The 19,771-nt window shown below is 47.2% G+C and overlaps 1 protein-coding gene across 1 annotated transcript; it reads right to left on the bottom strand.

Annotated features, from left to right (window-relative positions):
• Positions 1 to 1,317: 1,317 nt before the first annotated feature.
• Positions 1,318 to 17,019, bottom strand: EIF3B (eukaryotic translation initiation factor 3 subunit B). Its single transcript, XM_087729408.1, has 19 exons — positions 16,244 to 17,019; positions 12,917 to 13,109; positions 12,364 to 12,483; positions 11,851 to 11,908; positions 11,106 to 11,234; positions 10,394 to 10,551; positions 9,426 to 9,557; positions 9,243 to 9,309; positions 8,898 to 8,944; positions 8,548 to 8,758; positions 7,422 to 7,494; positions 6,555 to 6,677; positions 5,787 to 5,865; positions 4,753 to 4,891; positions 3,823 to 3,948; positions 3,471 to 3,548; positions 3,080 to 3,188; positions 2,024 to 2,140; positions 1,318 to 1,917 (listed from the first exon to the last, which is right to left on the bottom strand). The coding sequence occupies exons 1-18, from the start codon at positions 16,926 to 16,928 to the stop codon at positions 2,037 to 2,039; spliced, it is 2,631 nt and encodes an 876-aa protein (XP_087585534.1). The 5' UTR covers positions 16,929 to 17,019; the 3' UTR covers positions 1,318 to 1,917; positions 2,024 to 2,036.
• Positions 17,020 to 19,771: the final 2,752 nt, after the last annotated feature.

Here is a 19,771-nt window from a genome sequence, read left to right as displayed (position 1 = left end):
CAGCATATCTCAAGGACCATTCAAACGAGAGATATAAACTGGAGTGGAAAAGATGGATTTAACTTTTGCCCCTCTTCAACTAGATCTCAAGATAGGTTAGCAATGCCAACCTAGAGAGCACGTCTCCAAAACGGGGCACGAGATATCGTGAAATTAAGGCTGCACTCAATTCAAAAGATCCCGATTCTTTGGAGCAACTTCCGGTTTTGCACCGTTCTCTCCGCACAAAACTGGAAGGCGGCATCCTAAACCCGATTGGTGTGTCCTCAGCGTTTTGCACGTCTCTGCACACACACACACACACACACCCCTTGATATTCCTTAACAGATTTTGGCGTCCTAGTGACTCGGCCTCATTGGAAAACAAGGTACGGAGCGGGCTAACCCTAACGGATATATTTGTTCATATCGGCTTCTCAAGACCATGAAGCCGACTCTTCATCCCCGATAAAACCTCTTTTATTTAGTTTCAAAGTGAATTCCTCTCCTGCAAAGTCTTGGCAAAAAAAAGTCTTTCATGAGGTTTCACAACTACGGGCCTTGATCAGGCTTGGAGAGCTGCCAGGCCGATATCTTCCAAACTCCACGCTGTAGCAGCAATTACTTGGCAGGAAGTCAGGAACGGATCTTCATCCTCATGAGTCGAATTGTCTCCTGCAAATTCCCCTCCCCTTTATTCCCTATGGGAGGGGCCATTCACCGTCCACCTGTGCCTTTACTCCCAAGTAGGTTTAAAATCACAAAACCAGTTATGACCACAGACCTTATCTAGCTTGGAAAGCTGCCATATAATAGTTTCCAAATGAGGTGCTGTGCAAGGAAAGACTGGGCAGAGAGTCTCTGAGAGTCAGGGACAGATCTTCACACTCCTGAAATGAATCTTACGACCGACCAAACAAATTGTTTTCTGCAAAAGCCCCCTCCCCTTTTGCTCCTCTTTTATTTCCTCTGGGAGGGGCCATTCATCGTCCACCTGTGACCTTACTCCCAAGTCGACCCCTGTTCTTTAGCGGTTCCCTTCGTCTGGCGACTCTGCGCATGCGCACACTGGGAACAGGCTCCAGCTGTTCTTCTGCCTCACTGATGTCTGACTCTGAAGGCAACTGATAACTGGCATACGGCTCTGCCTCCAACACAGAGTCCCCATTAGAGCCTTCCCCAGACTCCAGGACTGGCCCAGGTTCCTCCCCAACCGCCTCACTGTCGGAGTCTCCCACCGGCTCCAATGGCCACTGGAGGGCCACAACACTATTAATTGGAACGGGTATAAAAACGGCGGTATGAACAATACACGGCAAACAAGAGACGAGAGGCGACTGCGTGTGTTGGCTTGCTTTATTTCCAACCTTCAACCCACGGAGAGATCCTGTCACAATCGGAATAGGGGGAGAGTTGAGAGTCCACCGCAGTGCGGCTTCAACACAACCAGGAAAGAAGAGTCTCTGGGTCGCACCAGCTCCCCCCCCCCTTGCCGGTGATGGACACAGCAACAGTCCTCGCAAAACAGAAGCGCTGGAGTTCCCCCCCCTCTCTGGAGATCCTGGGAAAATGTCTCAAGGCTGCCTTTGGATGGGGGCGGGAGGGACCACCCCCACATGCTCCGAGGAGCATTTCAGCAGCAGCAGCACATTCCGGTGGTAAGATTGCTAAAAATTAGACCGAACCCTCCCGCCCCCCCCCCCCCAGTAAAGAAATACAAAATTAAAAGCAGTGCCTTTGGAGGGGGGAGCCCCAGCTGGGAGGTTGGGGACCAAAAGGCACTACAGTTATGTCAGAATGAATGGATCCTGTGGAGTCACCGTCCAGAGAGAGAGAGAGAGAGAGAGGAAAAAAATATACGGATTAAAAAAATTTCCAAAGATGAGATGACCTCCTGACAAGGAACAATTCTCTTCTCAGGACGATCCGATGGTGGTGCTGCAAAGGAAGAGGAAAAGGGTTACTGCACTTGGATCCCAGGATTCCCCTGCCTTCCCCCCCCCCCTCCCCCCCCAACAGGTGGTGGAAGAGGAAGGCTCCTCACCACGGCTTTGGGATTACTCTGCCTCTATGACTGAGATGATTTCTTCATTGATAAAAAACTCCACGGTCTCTTCCTCCCAGTCGTCCACGTTGCTGTCCAGCTCGTCTGTGTCCACGCCTGGGAAGAGGGAAAGTTAAGTTCAGATGAGGCTGATCTGAAGGCAGAATTTGGCTCGTCTGTGAGCATAATGAGCCGAGGTGGCGCAGTGGGTAGAGTGCAGTACTGCAGGCCACTTCAGCTGACTGCTAGATCAGCAGTTCAGCGGTTCAAATCTCACCAGCTCAGGGTTGACTCAGCCTTCCATCCTTCCGAGGTGGGTAAAATGAGGACCTGGATTGTTGTTGGGGGCGATATGCTGACTCTGTAAACCGCTTAGAGAGGGCTGAAAGCCCTATGAAGCGGTATATAAGTCTAACTGCTATTGCTATTGCTATAATGAAGATCTGGCTTGATTTGAAGGCGGAAGTGCTGTCCTTCGTTTGGAAAAAAATGCGGCCAGAGAGGATTCTTCACCGCTTTCCTACTGCAATCTTACAACTTTGATTTGGCCACCCGCTTTTTTTCCCTTCATGAACATCACACTAATTAGGTCAATTATTGCTTTACAAATCAGTATCTGCCTTGATCAGAATCACAAAAACAACAGCACTTAGATTTATGTGCCGCTTCAGAGCGCTCTTGCAGCCCTAAGAGGTTTAACAGAGTGAACAATCCCCTCCCTCCTACAATCTGGTTCCTCCTTTTACTGACCTCGGAAGGATGGAAGGCTGAGTCAACGTTCAGCCGGTGAGATTCGAACTGCTGGCAGTCAGCAGAATCAGCCTGCAATACTGCATCCTAACTACTGCGCCACCACTACGTTAAAATGTTGAATATTAAATATATACCCAACGACGCTCTACTTCTCGAAATAGGCCTGGGTTATTTTGCTTTTCAGAGCAGGGGCTCTGCGATCATTTGGGATCTCAGTTCCCAGATCCAGGCTGGTCGAAAAACACCCGGAAATTAAGCGATGAAGCTAAGATGAGCAGCAAGTTCCCCCCTGGTGCCACGAACCTCCTCGGAGCTCCAAACGCTCATTCCTCTGCTCCATGTACAGCTCCTGGGCCATCTTACGGTATTTTTTGAAATCCTCCATCATTGTTCGCCGTCGGTCGACCAGTTCCTGTAAGAGAGAGGAGTCGTTTAAGCCATCCCTCTGGGCGTGGCCCAAAGCTGCAATTCCCAAGGACCTTGCTTGTTAAAAGTATTTCCATGGGAAAGAAATGTCAATATGGATGCCCAGCTAAATACACAAAGGACTGGGGGCTCCTCATGATGCTAAGGTGGCTACTTAGCACACTCCCAATGGAGGGGAGGGCGCATCGGAAGGGACTGAGGCAGTAGCACCGTTGGCCCACGTGGCCCCAAATCTCCTTTGCTTCGCATTCCCCGGGGGCAATTTTACCTTGGAAGCTTTCGATTGGCTCAGGCGATCTTTCTGTTCAAATATCTTGGAGTACCTCTTCAGATCTTTCTTGATTTGCTGCAGCAAGGAAAGAGAGAGAAATGCTTCACACCTGAAAGGGGAGGGGGAAACCCCCCCCCTCTTCTGCCAAGGAAAGTTTATCCGTTGATGTAACTGTTATCAGCTGCCCTGAAGGTCATCGGGGATTTAAATCAATGCTTTCTACAGGCCAAGCCCTGTCCGGTCTCTTCCCCATCTCTCTTTTGAGGATCGTTGCCACTTTCTTTCGGCAACAGCAACTGTTAAAAAGTCCTCCCCCAAGCGGATCTCTTTCCCCCAAAGGACGCCTCACCTTTATCTGATCCTGGGTGAGCAGAGTTGGTGGCCTGGGTCTCCACAACAACTGGCAGAACCGGTCCTTGTTATTTTTCTGGAGGAGGCGGCCCTGGAAAGTCCATAGCCAGTAGGCGTTGTCCACCTAAGGAGGACACTTGGGTCAGGTGAGAGCATCCAAGGCGAAGCATCCCGGCAGCAGCCGGAATTCAGCATCCCAGTGCTTAGAGGGAGAAGCCACGGCGGGCCTGGCTGGCATGTAATGTGTGTGGAGTGTGTTCTTCTATCTAGTTGAAGGGTGTGGCAACTTGGCAACTTGAAGATGTGTGTGTGTGGACTTCAACTCCCAGAATTCCCCAGCCAGCATTCTGGGAGTTCCATGCCATCTTCAAGTTGCCAAGGCTGGACGCCCCGATCTAGATAGGAGAACTGACCTGTCAAGAGAGGGGAATACGACATGCCTGAAATCCCCCCCCCTTTTTTTTGAGGGGAAAAAAAACCCCACTTTATTGAAAATTTAAAACATTACAATACAAATACCTTTAAAAAATAGTTTTGTATAAATTACGATCCTTTTTGACAGTACTAAGAGAACCATTTGTTATTCAAATACACTTTTATACATTCCTAATTATTCCTACATCTTATACATCTATGTTTTTAAGCTGTGCATTTCACGTTTCTATTATTTATCCATTGATACCAGTTTTCCCAAACTGTATAATATTCGGAGTCTTCCTTGTCCCTTAACTCCAAGGTAAGTTTATCCATCTCTGCGCAATCAAGAAATATTTTGGATTATCAAACAGTCCGTCAGCACATGCCTGGAATCTTTAATTTACTCAGAGAGGTTGGGAAAGATGGCATCCACACAGAAAACTTAAAATAGCCACAACTAAGCCTGTGCAGGTGAAAAAAAAAAGACCAGGCAACGTAGCCTCTAGGTTACCTTGTGACTCCACCAAGACACGGATGTCACCAAAAAGCGGCCGGTGGGGTCCCATTCCACGTCCGAGGCTGTGTAGTGCTCAGCAATGTTCATCATGGTGCAGTCAGAGGTATCCACAAATGCTAAGGCACCGTTCATGCTGAAGAGAGAAAGGGAGGGGAGGCAGGTTATCCCACTGGCCTCCTTCGACGTTTTGGCCAGGCTGAAGAGGGGGGGGGGGGGAATTATCCTAAAACTTCAACTCCCTAAAATTGGGTTTAGGTTCCAGATGATGCAAGCGTCATTGGGGAACCTCCCTTGATGGATTGTAGTGAGAAAGTGGGTTCCTAGGAGGGAGGGGGGTGGAGTCCAGAGGAGTTAGAGCCGAGGTGGCGCAGTGGTTAGGGTGCAGTACTGCAGGCCACTTCAGCTGACTGTTATCTGCAGTTCAGCGGTTCAAATCTCACCGGCTCAAGGTTGACTCAACCTCCCATCCTTCCGAGGTGGGTGAAATGAGGACCCAGACTGTGGGGGCAATTTGCTGACTCAATTTGCTAAAATTATGTAAACCGCTTAGAGAGGGCTGCAAGCCCTATGAAGCGGTATATAAGTCTAATTAATAAATAAAATAAATAAATAGTTAAGTGGCAACTCAGACCAGAGATTGCCTGTGAGAGAAAGAGGGCGAAGACAGGCCCTCCTCAATAGTTCCCAGAGTATAACATCCAAGCAGATAGTAGAACCTTCAGTCTGGCAACTACAGGTGTGAAACAATAAAGAACTCAGAAGATTCACACCCATCGTTCTTGGTTTTGGGGGCTGACACCTGGATAAAAATCCAGTGGTTGGGATCTGCTAACTTATACACGAAGGAAGCTTCCAAGGAGCTAGGTGTTAATATTTTTGAGGGAAAGAAACTCAGAATGTGCATTTTCACTTTTGTTTCTAATTACCAGAAACAAGTTACGTGGATGGTTATAGAAGTGGGTACCACTTTTCTTAACGCTTGCAAGCCAAGATGATCGTTTAAATTCTTCCCCAAAGTGAGCGCTCACCTTCTGAGACCAGCCAACACCACAAACTGTCCCTGGGGGCTCCAGAATATCGTGTTCGCCTGCTGCTTGTCAAAGATTTCTGAGATAAAAATGAAAAACACGGGACCGATTTGACTTCCAAATACTGAAACAGCCACGCAAGGCTAACGCGGCTGGAGTTATCTCCCCCCCCCCCCTGCTGAGGTTGCTTCCGGAATTTTAACCCTGGCGGATTAAGTGGGCGATCTTAAAAACAACACCGGAGGATAGCAGCCCAATTTTGTCATCACCCATCAGGCTGTTATCCCTTTTTAATCAGATGCTGGAACTCTTTTAGCAGATCCAAAGGTTTAATATATGGCGGCAGTTTCAAGACGGGGCTGGAAACCCCAGGGGCATGTAGTTTTCCACAGGGCAACTACAAAACCCATTTCATGGAAAACTTCCGTTTTCAATGGTATAATTGGATCGATTACGACACGATTTCCCCGCCCAGGTAATTCACAATCCAAAAATATACTAACACGGATATTCAGCTGAGGAAAGGTGGGCAGGGGGAGGGAAGAGAGGGGAAGTGCTGTGGAAAGTGCTTTCTTTTAGCTATACCTGTTTACGTATTTAGGATTTTAGGGTAACAAATCAGTTTAGATATCTGGGAGCAGGATGCCAATCAAAAGGAACAAAAGAAGCAACAGCACACTCTGAAAAAGCTTTGCGTTTTGGCTCAGCCGAAGGCCACGGCAGACTTCAAAAGGAGCAGCACACCGAGTGTGCGGAAAGCCCACTTACTAATGAGCTCTATTTTCCCGTTGTTCTTCACGTGGTAGAAGGAGCAGGATATGCGGGGCGTCTCCCCATGCAGCACAGCAAACTTGCTTCCGTTGGGCTCCCAAGCAAAGGCTATGATGCTCTCTACAAAGGCAGGAAGATCTTGTCAGTCGGGACTAGAAACCCGCTAAAAGCCCAGGAGGCAACCTGGCCACTGAAGGTGGAAGATGCAGGACAGGTAGTCTGAGGCCTGAACCATTACCAGGTGGCGGCTCGGTTCAAAAATTCTCTGTTCCAGGGGCGTCAAACTCAAGGCCCGGGGCCCAGATCCGGCCCATGGAGTACTTACATCTGGCTGCCCTGGAAACACCAAAGGACAGGCCCACAGTGTCTGTCAGCAAAAACGGAGCTTGGGAGGGCCATGTGCGGCCCTCCCGAGCTTAGTTTTCGCTGGCAGAGGGCTGCAGGAGGCCATTGCAGCCTAAAACAGACCTCAGGAGTCTGTTTTTGCTGGCAGAGTGCTCATGCCTCCACAGGCGCCCCCAATATGAGTGATATCGAGCTGGCCACACCCACCATGGCCACGCCCGTGCCCCCCCTCCAAGTCAAAGACAACCCTGATGCGGCCCTCAATGAAATCGAGTTTGAACACCCCTGGTCTATTCAAAACACATCCAAATGTGCTGCTAAGGGCTGAGAAGCTGTTGCAGAAGTAAAATATGTTGTATATGTCGAATAGGCTTTGTTTCTGCTGCATCTAACACGCAATGTAAGGTAACAGCCTCCCAAGGAGTAATTCACTTGGGGGTGGGGGTGAGGGGGGACAGCGCAGTTCGGAGAAATTGTGAAGGGAATCTCACGGAGGTTACGGAAAAGGTGCCCTTTTACCTTTCATTTCCACCACGTCAACTGGAACCTGCTTCTCTCTCATGCGGAAGATTTCAAAGTTGGTCACTACACCCTGGGATGGACGGAGGAAGGAAAGCACGATTGATCCAAAGTGGGACTTCGCCGAGAGTTTTTATCCTTGCTAACAACGGGGCATCACAAACTGTTTTATCAAAAAGAGCACGATCTGGAAGTAAACAGTGCTCTTATAATGACGGGTTATATTGGAAAGAGGGCTTCTTATCAAGATACCGGACACAATTACGGAGTCACATCTCAGGCCCCTGCTGGCTGGGGCTTGACGGTGGCAAGAAAAGGATTGTTTAATAACAAACAACAAAAATGGAAGGGTCACGTGACTGCGTTTTGGGCCCTTGGCAACCAGCCTGCATTTACAGCCGCTTGAACCATCAGATGAATGATTGGCGGCGTCTTTCGCGGGAGGCTGATGCTCACTTCCAATTTCTAGCCAAGAAACCCTTCGAGAACATTGTTCGCTAAACGATCATGGAGATTTGTTTAACCACCATCACAAAAAGGGTTGTACGGTTAGGTTGGTCGTGTGACGATGACCAGCATAAGTTACATCCCTAATTTCAGGCTGAATGAAAGTCCTAAATCAAAGAATATCTCTAATCGTTAAGGGAGCCCTAGAACACCTCGGGAGGAAGCAAATACCGTATTTTCCGGACTATAAGATGTATCCGAGTACAAGACGCACCATGATTTTGAAGAGATAAATTTTAAAAAAATTGTTTTTGCACTCTGCAGGCCTCCCAAACCCTCTGCATGCCTCATTTTTTGTGAAAAACAGGGCATGCAGAGAGTTTGAGAGGCCTGCAAAGTATTCCTGGAGGCTGAGGGGGGTTGGGGCAAAAACGGCCCGTTTTTTGCTCATTTTTGCCCTCCCCAGCCCCCGGGAGTACTTTGCAGGCTTCCTAAAGCCTCTGCATGCCCATTTTTGTGAAGGTTTTGGCAGGCCAAAAATGCTGTATTCAGTCTATAAGAGGCACCCAGATTTTTACCCTCTTTTTGGGGGGGGGGGGGAAAGGTGCGTGTTACACTCCGAAAAATACGGTGTTCTCCAACTGGCCAGTTTTACCAGTATGTGTGAGAAGCCAAATACCTGGGTGCCCTTCGGGGTCCGGTCTACTTTCACGCAGAGGTAATCCCCGTTCTTCTGCCAGTGGAGCTTGCAGTCTACCACGTTGAACAGGTTCCGCACCCGGATCTCCTGCCGGGAGGGGAGCTGCATCAGGGTCACCCTCGCTGGGATATCTTTGTCTTCCGGGACCCAGAAGGCAATTATGTTTCCTCCCGGGGACCAGGAGAAGTCTCTGAGGGGGAGCAAGAAAGAAGCGTGGCAAAAGGGGAGAAAGATGTATTTCGAAACAGCCAACCAACCCCGTACCGTGAAATCTATTCCTCTGGGTTTGGAAGAAGGGAGATTCAAAGCAGATTCAAAGGGAGACTCACTTGATCCCTGTGATTTTCAAACTTTTCTTATCCAGCAGGCCCATGGACTAGAAGGGCAAAAAAAGACAACATAAGAATCCTGCGACTCGTACCGAGAGGGTATTTAAAAGAGACTTTTTCCCACAAGAAAGGGATACTCTTAAGACAGCAAAAAGCATCAGTGCAACTTTTACACCCCCGAGCCTAGGAATGCATCTACGAATTCATTTATAGACAAAAATGAATAAAAGGATGGCGTGAAAGGAAAAACAGAGGGAGGGAGAAGGGCTAAGCATATACTTTTTTCCCCCTTTTCGTTCATGTTTGCAACAAGTAACGTATGGGTTAAGGCATGATCAGACTTACAGGTGTTTCGTAGATGCTAAGGGTATCGGATGTCATCCGGGCAAAGAATTTGCCATCGTGACTCCACCTGAGCAAGAAAAATTCAAAAGGTTTAGAGAGAGGTGTGTGTGTGTGTGTGTGTGTGTCACATTTCCCACTAGTCAAAAGTGTAGCACAATTGTTTTTAGTCCTCTGCGAACATACTTAAATATGGGCCAATGGGCGGAGCTCTCACAGTGGAACCCTCGTTTCTTCTGTCCGGTTAGGATATCCCAAATTATGATGGCTTGAGGGTCATCCTGGGTGTCCATCAGGGGGCTGAACGTTACCAGGTACCTTCACAAAAGACAAGACAATCGATTGCAGCAATACAAATGCTACGTTCCATTTCATACCGATTTTAGTAAGCCAGACGGCTTCAAAACAGCATCCCTCCATGGTCACGTGATTTGCATTTGGATGCTTGACAACTGGTTTATATTTATGACGGACACAGCATGCCGGGGACATGGGATACCCTTTTGGGACCTTCTGACAAGCAAAGTCAATGGGGGGGAATCTGATTCACTTAACAGCCGTGTGACCCATTTAACAGCTGCAGTGATTTGCTTAAGAAATGTGGCAAGAAACGTCTTAAAATGTGGCAGGACTCACTTAACAAATTTATCAGCATAAATTTTGAGCTCAATTGTGGCCATAAGTTCAGGACTACCTGGGCATTTTCACCGCAAGTTTATCATAACCATAGTTCAATAATCAAGGCAAGAGGCCCAAGGAGCGTCAAGAAACTGGGAACTTGAAGGTATTTTTCACACAGAGGACCTAAATAGCAATAGCAGTTAGACTTATATACCGCTTCATAGGGCTTTCAGCCCTCTCTAAGTGGTTTACAGAGTCAGCATATTGCCCCCACAGTCTGGGTCCTCATTTCACCCACCTCGGAAGGATGGAAGGCTGAGTCAACCTTCAGCCGGTGAGATTAGAACCGCTGAACTGCAGATAACAGTCAGCTGAAGTGGCCTGCAGTACTGCACCCTAACCACTGCGCCACCTCGGCTCTAAAGCAACCATTTACACGGTCGCAGCATTTTGCAATTCAGCGACAATCTTATCAACGAGCAAGGCTCCTCAGTCTTTTGAAGCACTGACCACTAGCAAATTTCCAAGGTTACCTTTCGCAAGGTGAGAAGTCAATGAGCTGCACTCCCTGGTGGCTGAACCTCTGGATCTGTTTGAATTTCTCGCCACCCCACAGAGCAATGCCCCTCTGATGGAATGTAGCCAGGTAGGTCCCCCTTGGTGACCAGCGCACGTAGGTTTCCGTCCATCGCTGCGGGGGGAGAAACCTAAATTAATTGGGTCAAGCTACATTTGAATACCGAAGCTAAGAGAACATTTTGTTTCTGAAAGTTTGCAGGGACTTTTTTTTTTTTAAATCTATTTTAATGGGGAAAGGCACCAAACTGGAGCTGATCATTCGCTGGAACTTCCCTCATCACAGTTGGCATATTAATTTTGTAGATAACCTGATAGTTTAGTAGAAAAAAATATCGCGTATCAAATGCAAGACGAACATGATCTATTTTGGCCAAGTAGAAAACCCCTTAAATCCCGTGAATAAAGAACATCTAACATCAGACAACTTTCAACAAAGGTGTGGAAATGTGAATCTCACGATCACGTAAGGATGAGACAAATTTTCACAGGCAAAAGCCACTTAGGACATGGTGAAATTTATGGCTCAGTTCAATAGCTATTATGTTCCGGAAATCTTTTTCTGTGCCTCAACTAATTATAAAATATTTAATTTCATTACAGATTTGGAATTCTCACAGCCGCCAGCACACGAAGCGTTATCAAGAGAAACTTGCCCAAAACACTCACAGCTCTTTCCTCGATTGTAACAGGATCTTTAGCATCGTTCCAGTATATAGAGGTTCGATCTCCAGATTCAAAAATTACACTATACTGATCTCTACAATCTGGGTCCTCCAACCAGTAGCGCAAATTCCCCTAGGAAATAATCGAAAGGGGAAAAGAGATGAAGAAAAGAGGCTGCAAAAAAACAGAGAATGAGCATTCTATTGTAAAAGGAAAAGCACCATCTTGCCAGATAGAAAACTGTATCCCCATGACACACACACACATCTTTTGTTGTAGCAAACCAAGTACACTTTTGCCGTGTAGCAAAATGAATTAAAATTGTGGAGCGGATGTTTCTAGTTGGATACCAACAGTTCAGACAATTTCTGCAATATTCCGGCAAACAGCATGTAAATCAGTCCTCTCACTCAAGACACCTTGGAGTTTTTTTTGTGCGTGTGTTGTTGTTAATTACATTTTAGGAGTTTCAGTGTCATGTGTACAAACTACTGAGCTCACAGGTCGTGCTGAATTTTTTTTAAAAAAACTGAGGCATGCACCCTGGGAATCATCAGAGTTGGGCATTGCAACTGCAAGCCACACACACTGATAAACTTCAACCTATCTCTCGACAGAAATATGCACTAGAGAATGGTGCAATCTTGATTAGGGCATGGTCTGCTTCTCCTGCTCGGCTAGGAACGTCGTATCTTGGGGAATTGTCTGGAGTGATCTCTACATGCCAATCAGCCTTCTGGACACTTACCAGATCTTTAAATGGCTGTTTCTCTGGAATTTCCCACTCATCACTGATTGTCATGTACCTGAAAGTGCAATAAAATTAGTCAGGTATACATACAGGTATGTATTTTTAGGTTATAGGTTTATTTCATTTATATGCCGCCCTATTCCCAGAGGGAGTAGTACCGACAAGGCAAAAACAACAAACAGGATACAGAGAAAATATAAAAACAATCAACAATCACACAATTCGAGCGGGGAAGGGAACTCATCAACCCCAGGCCTGTCGGAACAGCCAGGTTTTAACGGCTTTACGGAAAGCCTCAAGGGAGGTGAGGGTCCGGATCTCCACGGGGAGTTCGTTCCAAAGGGCCGGAGCAGCCACAGAGAAGGCCTTCCTCCGGGTGGTCGCCAATCAACATTGGCCGGTAGATGGAATCCGGAGGAGGCCTAGTCTGTGGGATCTGATGGGTCTTTAGTCAGGTATACATACAGGTATGTATTTTTGAGGAAGCCGTAGGGATAAAACTTTACTCACTTGTCAAAGTCAGTGAAAAGGTTGACCCTGAAAGTGTGCTGTTTATCCAGCTTGTAACCATCTGTGTTTTTGACAGCATCCAGAGCATGAGTGGGAGACATGTATTCCAAGAAAATATACCTGCAGCAAAACAAAACCAGTTCATTTACATTCCACCTTCCACTCAGAAGTGTGATGCAGCATACAAATTATCTCATTTTTCTCCCCCACAGCTATCACTCTCATTATCTAAACTTTTCAAGAGACCATGTTCATTGTGGGAGAAGCTCCCATGAGCACAGCAAGTAACCAGCTTTCCTTTCCTGTTTTTTAACATGTCTTGTGTGTTACACACAGTATGTTTCCCTTCCCATTAATCTTTTGGAAAAGTTGCCTGAGACTTTCGAAGCAGGATAATGCGGTGGTCAGCTTGGAGAAATGTTCTGGAGATGCACAAATGCACCAGCTACTATTCTGGCTTGCTGGATGGGCTAGAAGATTATGTTTCCTTGATGGAGACTTGGCTACCAAAAAAAAAAAAAAAAAAGATACGAAAAGCATCATCAGCACTCACCCTTTAGTCTGGCCATCAGCCTCTGGGTAAAATTCATTAGTTATCTTCCCAAACTTTGAGAAAAACTTATGGATAACATTCTTCAGTTTCTCAAGACGGTCTGGTCCAACCTGGGGGACATTGTCCACCACAATCACAGAATCAATTCCATCTGCTTCCCGAGGGAGCTCCTGCAGAATATCGCCCAGTAATTCTGTGGACAGTGAGAGAGTCAGTGAGTGAGTGAGAGAGAGACCAATGAGAAAGGTGTGTGAAGGACAGAGACCATGACTGCATTGGTAAGATAAAGCCAATCATCTACATTAGGTTTGTTAAGCATCCTGAAAGCACACAGAAAGGAGTGAAGAAAAGCCTAAGTTGGAATCATTGGGAGGAAAGGACTTTCTTGGTCAGCGGTTTTGAGTAATGAAGGAGAAAGTTTGGGAAGCATGGCTTTGGAGGGTCTGTATCATTTGACTCTTATTGAAAGGCCAGTGATCATTGCTCTGAGATGAACCCCTGAGCAAATTGTCTCAGCTTGTTTCAACAGTCTCAAGGCAGCCTAACAGCCACAATAGCACTGAGCAGTTCTTCCCTCTGTCATCTGCATTACTTTTCAGTGTTCTAAACCAGAGGAGCTTCAAAACTACCAAAACCGTCACTGAGTTATCTATGTTGAATGCTTTGAACAGTGCAGAATCAGTGTGATGTATGAGAAAAACTCTGTTCAAATATTCTAGTCATAGCAAGTTATCTTGGCTTTCAAAAGTGCATTTTAATCTAATGTACACAGCTTATTGTCATACATTTATTCCACCCTTCTATTTTAAAGCCAGCTGTGTCCTTCACAGTTCTTCATTCTTTTGGACTACAAGGCGTTAATTTATCAGCCATGCACAAATGTTCTGGACATTCTAACAATAAACACAAATTGGACAACATGTTCAACTACCTATTAGGGCATCTTGCCCGATTTATTCACATAATTCTTCCAGGTTGCTACTCAATTCAGGACAGTCAGAAATAGAAGCTTCTACTTTCCCAAGTAATCTTGGCTGATTAACTGGGATCGCTTTGTTCTCCTCTGTGGTTAAAATAAGTCATCATAAAGCATCAGATTCTAATCTGGGATACCTGGAGCCAAACCAGCAGCCTCTCCAGTTCTGTGCCCCCCTAATGTGGGACACAGAAGTATTGACAACACTGGAAGGGCTCCTCTATACATCAAACAGATTTACCTAAACCGACCCCCAGAAAACACAACAGGTATGAATGCCACAGCTCTGATTCTCCTTTAACTCAGTTCAGTTCAGTTTAGTTTATTACATTTATATGCCGCCCTTCCCCCCCCCAAGGGGACTCACAACTCAACCAGGGAAGGGGAATACAGACAAAAAGAAAATTTAAAAACAAAGCATCACAATGCATAATTTAAAAACATACAACAGTCATACCATTCGAGACGGGGGCAACAGCTCTTTAGCCCCAGGCCTGTCGGAACAGCCAGGTTTTAAGGGCCTTGCGGAAGGCCTGGAGGGTGGTGAGGGTTCGAATCTCCACCGGGAGTTCGTTCCAGGTTAACTCAACCTACAGGTTAGGTTACTATCAAAACCTTCATGCTAACAGGTTTTAAAGAAGATTTCTTATAAAAACCTCAAGGGTTTTTTCCTGAGGAAATTTAATAAATGCAAGGGTTGTTTTTTTTTTTTTATAAAAAAATTGAGACCTATTCAAAGTTCTCAAGGTTAACCAACAACTGGCAATGCTACTGTTTGAAGGATTGACAGGTTTCCTTTTCCACTGATAACAAGGCTGCTTGAAACTGACAACAGCTCTTGAACTACATCCACTCAATATCGTACAGATATTACAAATACAGTCCACACATACACAATCGTTTCCCTATTTCCTCAGCTGTGCTCACCCACCAAAGGGCAGGACAAGAAGCAACGGATGGAAACTAATCAAGGAGACCTGGAACTAAGGAGAAATTTCCTGAAAGTGAGAACAATTAACCAGTGGAACAGAGGTTGTGGGTGCTCCATCGCTGGAGGCTTTCCAGAAGAGATTGCACAGCCATTTGTCTGGGATGGCCTAGGCTAGGGTCTCCTGCTTGGGGTTGGACTAGAAGACCTCCAGGATACTTCCCAAGGCTTGTTGTTCTATGATCCTGTGTATCCATCCCATCAAGCCCGAAATGATAGGTGGTCTCCTGCTCGAGAAAGGGGCTGGACTAGACAACCTCCAAAGTTCCTTCCAAACCCATTATTGGTGATAAACCCCTTATATCATGTGGTTTTTTTAAAAATCATTTGTGTAGAGAAAGAATGACTGGCCAGAAACAGGGACACACTACCCCCCACAATCCCAAAACAGCCGTCAGTCCCACATCACCCAAAACCCTTCCCCCACCCCATGGGAATACCCAACAACCCCCTCCCTCCTTACCAGCTGGGAACCCTGGGACTTGTAGTCCAGCCCCTGACTGGGAAAAGCGAGGTGTATATTGGGATGGGTGGGTGGGTGGTGTATGTGCACTTTTGTGGGGTTGTATGTATGTATGTGTGCGTGTGAGACAGCCTGCTTTGGGTCAGCCCTCCAGAACATCTGGGGGGCAGAGGAACACCTGGAGGGCCAGAGGAGCATCTGGGGAGGAGGAACACCCGGAGGGCCAGAGGAACATCTGGAGGGCTAGATGAACACTCAGAAGGCCAGAGGAACACCTGGGGGCGGGGCAGAGGAACATCTGGAGGGACAGAAGAACACCTGGGGAAGGAGGAACATCTGGAGGGCTAGATGAACACCCAGAAGGCCAGAGGAACACATGGGGAGGAGGAACATCTGGAGGGCCAGATGAACACCCGGAAGGCCAGATGAACACCCAGAAGGCAAGAGGAACATCTGGAGGGCCAGATGAACACCCAGAAGGCCAGAGGAACATCTGGAGGGCCAGATGAACACCCAGAAGGCCAGAGGAACATCTGGAGGGCCAGATGAACACCCAGAAGGCCAGAGGAACACATGGGGAGGAGGAACATCTGGAGGGCCAGATGAACACCCGGAAGGCCAGATGAACACCCAGAAGGCCAGAGGAACATCTGGAGGGCCAGATGAACACCCAGAAGGCAAGAGGAACATCTGGAGGGCCAGATGAACACCCAGAAGGCAAGAGGAACATCTGGAGGGCCAGATGAACACCCAGAAGGCAAGAGGAACATCTGGAGGGCCAGAGAAACACCCGGAAGGCCAGAGGAACATCTGGAGGGCCAGATGAACACCTGGGGGGGGCAGAGGAAGGGCCCCTTCTCTTCCTCAACCCCCCCAAAGATCCCTCCCCCCCTCGCGCACCTTCCTCCTCGATGTCATCCACGAAGTCCTCGGGGTCGCTGAAGGAGGGCTCGTCCTCGTCCTGGCCCAGCGGTGGGAGTTGGGGAAGCGGCGCTTGAGGAGGAGGCGAAGACGGTTGGGGCTGCTTCTGCTCGGAGTCCCGCGGTGGTTTCTCCCCGTCCTCCCCTTCCTTTCTCCCTCCTCCTTCTTCTTCTTCTTCTTCCTCCTCCTCCTCCTCTTCTTCCTCTTTCTTCTCCTCCTTTCTCTCCTCCTCCTCTTCTTCTTCTTCCTCCTCTTCCTCCTCGGCCTTTTCTTCCCTCGCCTCCTCGAACGCGGCGGTCACCGGCGACGGTTCCCGGGCGGGCGGCGGCGGCGGCTGCGGCGCCTCCTCCTCTTCTTCGTTCACGGCCGGCGGCGGTTCCTGAAGGGGAAGGAGCGTCTGCTCGGGCAGCTCTCCGGCTTCTTCGTCCCCGCTGCTTTTCCCTTCCTTCCCCTCCTCTTCTTTTTCCTCAGCAGCTTCGTCGGCGTCGGCTTTCCCGGCCGGCTGGGGCTCCCGCCCCTCAGGCGACCCTGCCGGCGGCCGCTCGGCCTCCGAGTCGCTGCTGCTGCTGGCGGTGCTGCTGCTCCCTCCGCCGCCTCCGAAGACCTCGGGGTCGGAGGGGGAGGCCGCGGCCGCCGCTGCTAAGCTCTCCTCGGTCTCCTGCATGGGAAACTCGGGGGAGGCTGCGCGGCCTTCCCGCTCGCCTCAGACACACACGCGCGCCGCTCGGAGAGGCCTCGGCCGAAAAGGAAGGGAGGGCGCATGCGCGCACGCACGCACGGGGAGGCGTTTCCCCACCCCTACTTCCCCGGCCGGGCCATGTGCGCGAGAGCGCCGCCGCCCGCTCTCGCGAGATCGGAAGAAACCATTTCTGCGGGGGAGGAGAAGAAAAGCAGAGCCGCTCGAAGGGAAACTTTCCTCGCCTTTAATAAAGGGAGGATAAAATCGCTCGAGTCGTTTTCGCCTTTTCCGTGCTTCTCCCCGCCCCAGCCCCCACGATTGCTTTCTTTGGGAAAGGTTATTTCGGGATTATGTCAATCTTCCCCGCCTCCTCTGGATCCATCGAGGTGAGGCAGTCCAAGATGGCGACCGATTTGAAAACCGCTTTGAGGTGAGGCTTGCATCCGGCAGATGAGGAGAGGGGGGTCTTGGCAGGGCACTGCTTATAAAAATTATTGCTTTACGCTTATGCTGTTAAACACAGTAGGGAATCCTTTATTTAGGAAGGCGATTTATGAAAAATGAAAAATATAATGGCGTTGAACAAGGAATGAATGGTTTACCAGTGACATATCACCCTTTCAAGGATACACAATGGTATCGTCTAGGAATTTGACGTATCGGGCGCATGGACCATACCAAGTGTATCGTAGGGGATATATAAGCTAATTATGGGCACCTATTCTGAAACCTCTAAAACAAGCAGTGCCTGGAATATGCACCACCTGTTGCAAATCGAATAGTATATACAATCCTATATTGTGTTTTTCTCTACGCTTCATTAAAAAAAATCCCTTGGAATGGTACGGCCCGGCGAGCTCCGCCACATCAGCTGTTTCTTGCTCACGTGATCCCTCTTAAAGAAACAGGACACCAAAAAAAAAAAAAGTGGGTTGAGCCATTAGGTCTTATGCAGGAAAGAGATATTAACCTTGCTCCAAATCTGATCCTTCCCCACCGAACTTTTAAAGCGCTTTCAATACAGATTAAGAGTTGCAATAATTTTATATACTTCTTTCTTTTCTGCATTAAGTGGCATTTTATTTTTTTTGTGAAGATACCACTTAGGATTAAACCATGCATATATGCCTGGCTAGGTTGCCTCCAATATACAGGAATGGATTCTTTGCAATTTTTGCAATTTCCTTTATGACATTTTGGCTGGGAATTAAAGCAGTTGGAGTTTCAAACATCTGGAAACCAGATGCTTGGGGCTGGAAAAGACCGGCTTATGCCAGCTTGTCGATCAGAAAGGTTGACAGTTCGGCGGTTCGAATCCCTAGCTCCCGTTACTTGTCCCAGCTTCTGCCGACATAGCAGTTCGAAAGCACATAAAAATGCAAGTAGAAAAATAGGGACCACCTTTGGTGGGAAGGGAGCAGCGTTCCGTGCGCCTTCGGCAGTGTTGAGTCATGCTGGCTACATGACCCCAGAGATGTCTTTGGACAGCGCTGGCTCTTTGGCTTTGAAACGGAGATGAGCACTGCCCCCTAGAGTCAGGAACAAGTAGCACATATGTGTGCGAGGGGAACCTTTACCTTTAAAGGGCTATTTTGTCTTTCAAGGTTTCTCTTAATAAACACGATGCAGCAATAAAAAAACATGGATAATTTTACAAGCACTTTAATTCCGATTATTCCCCCACCCCCACTAAATATGCCAGATAATATTCTATTTTTATATTACAGTTACAGCGATGTTCAAATCTATTGGCTCTTTGCTAAACTGATAGGAACAAGGACACTGAAAATGACCCCCAGGTAGGGAAATCTTCTCCTATGACCAAAAGCTGCTGTTAAAATACCACTGTTGGCAAATGAATATTCATATAAATGCACCAACAAAGTGGCTTTCAAACACAGGTTTTGAATCAGATCAACACGACACTCTACTTATTAACCTTCCAAATCCCAATATAATGTTTGAATAATATAGAACAAGGTCCAGAAAAAGCTTTGATCTGTTTATTTGCCATATCTAGGGGTACATGGGCTGTTGCCCTCTAAATAGGGAGGTGCCATGCTAATGCAGCTCATTGCATCCTTAATTTTTACGTTTTGCAAGTCCGTAGAAAGGCTGTGAGAATGCGAGAAAACAAGCATGGTTTTAAAATCCAAGCCAAAATGTAAAAGCGGAGGGAGGAGTCATAAACCAGCATGGGGTGCCATTTACTGGTTTCTACAGCCTGAGGTTTCAGTATCAGAATGGCAGCTGTCTAAGTGGGCTAATTCTCCCCCTTTTTTTGATAGCTGCTTTATTTTTTAGCCAGATCAAAAGAAGGGGGTTTGTAAATGCTTAAAGCAAAGTTCTTAAATACAAGCTGGAATAGAATAGAATAATAGAATAGAATAGAACAGAACAACAGAACAGAACAGAATTCTTTATTGGCCAAGTGTGATTTGACACACAAGGAATTTGTCTTTGGTGCAGATGTTCTCAGTGTACATAAAAAAACAAGGTAGATTCATCACGAATCATAAGGTAACAACGCTTAATGATAGTCATAGGTTACTAATAAGCAATCAAATCATACTAGGAAACAATCAATATGAAGGATACAAGCAATGAAGTTACAGTTATATAGTCATAAGTGGGAGGAGATGGGTGATAGGAAGGATGAGAAGATTAATAGTAATAGTATGTGAAGCAGAACAAGTAGATTCTTTAATACTGGCAGCTTTCTACCATATGGCATCAACCTTGTTACCACCCAAGAGTCCTTTTTTCTGCTATGTATTCAAAATGGGTTGAGATTAATATATATATATGTATGTATGTATGTATGTATG

The sequence above is a fragment of the Thamnophis sirtalis genome, unplaced genomic scaffold, assembly GCF_051295495.1.
Source record: "Thamnophis sirtalis isolate CommonGarterSnake01/CBP01778 unplaced genomic scaffold, rThaSir2_p1.2 scaffold_14, whole genome shotgun sequence".
Taxonomy (NCBI): domain Eukaryota; kingdom Metazoa; phylum Chordata; class Lepidosauria; order Squamata; family Natricidae; genus Thamnophis; species Thamnophis sirtalis.
Note: the sequence above shows the minus strand (reverse complement) of the source record. Positions and strands in the feature narration are given on the sequence as shown.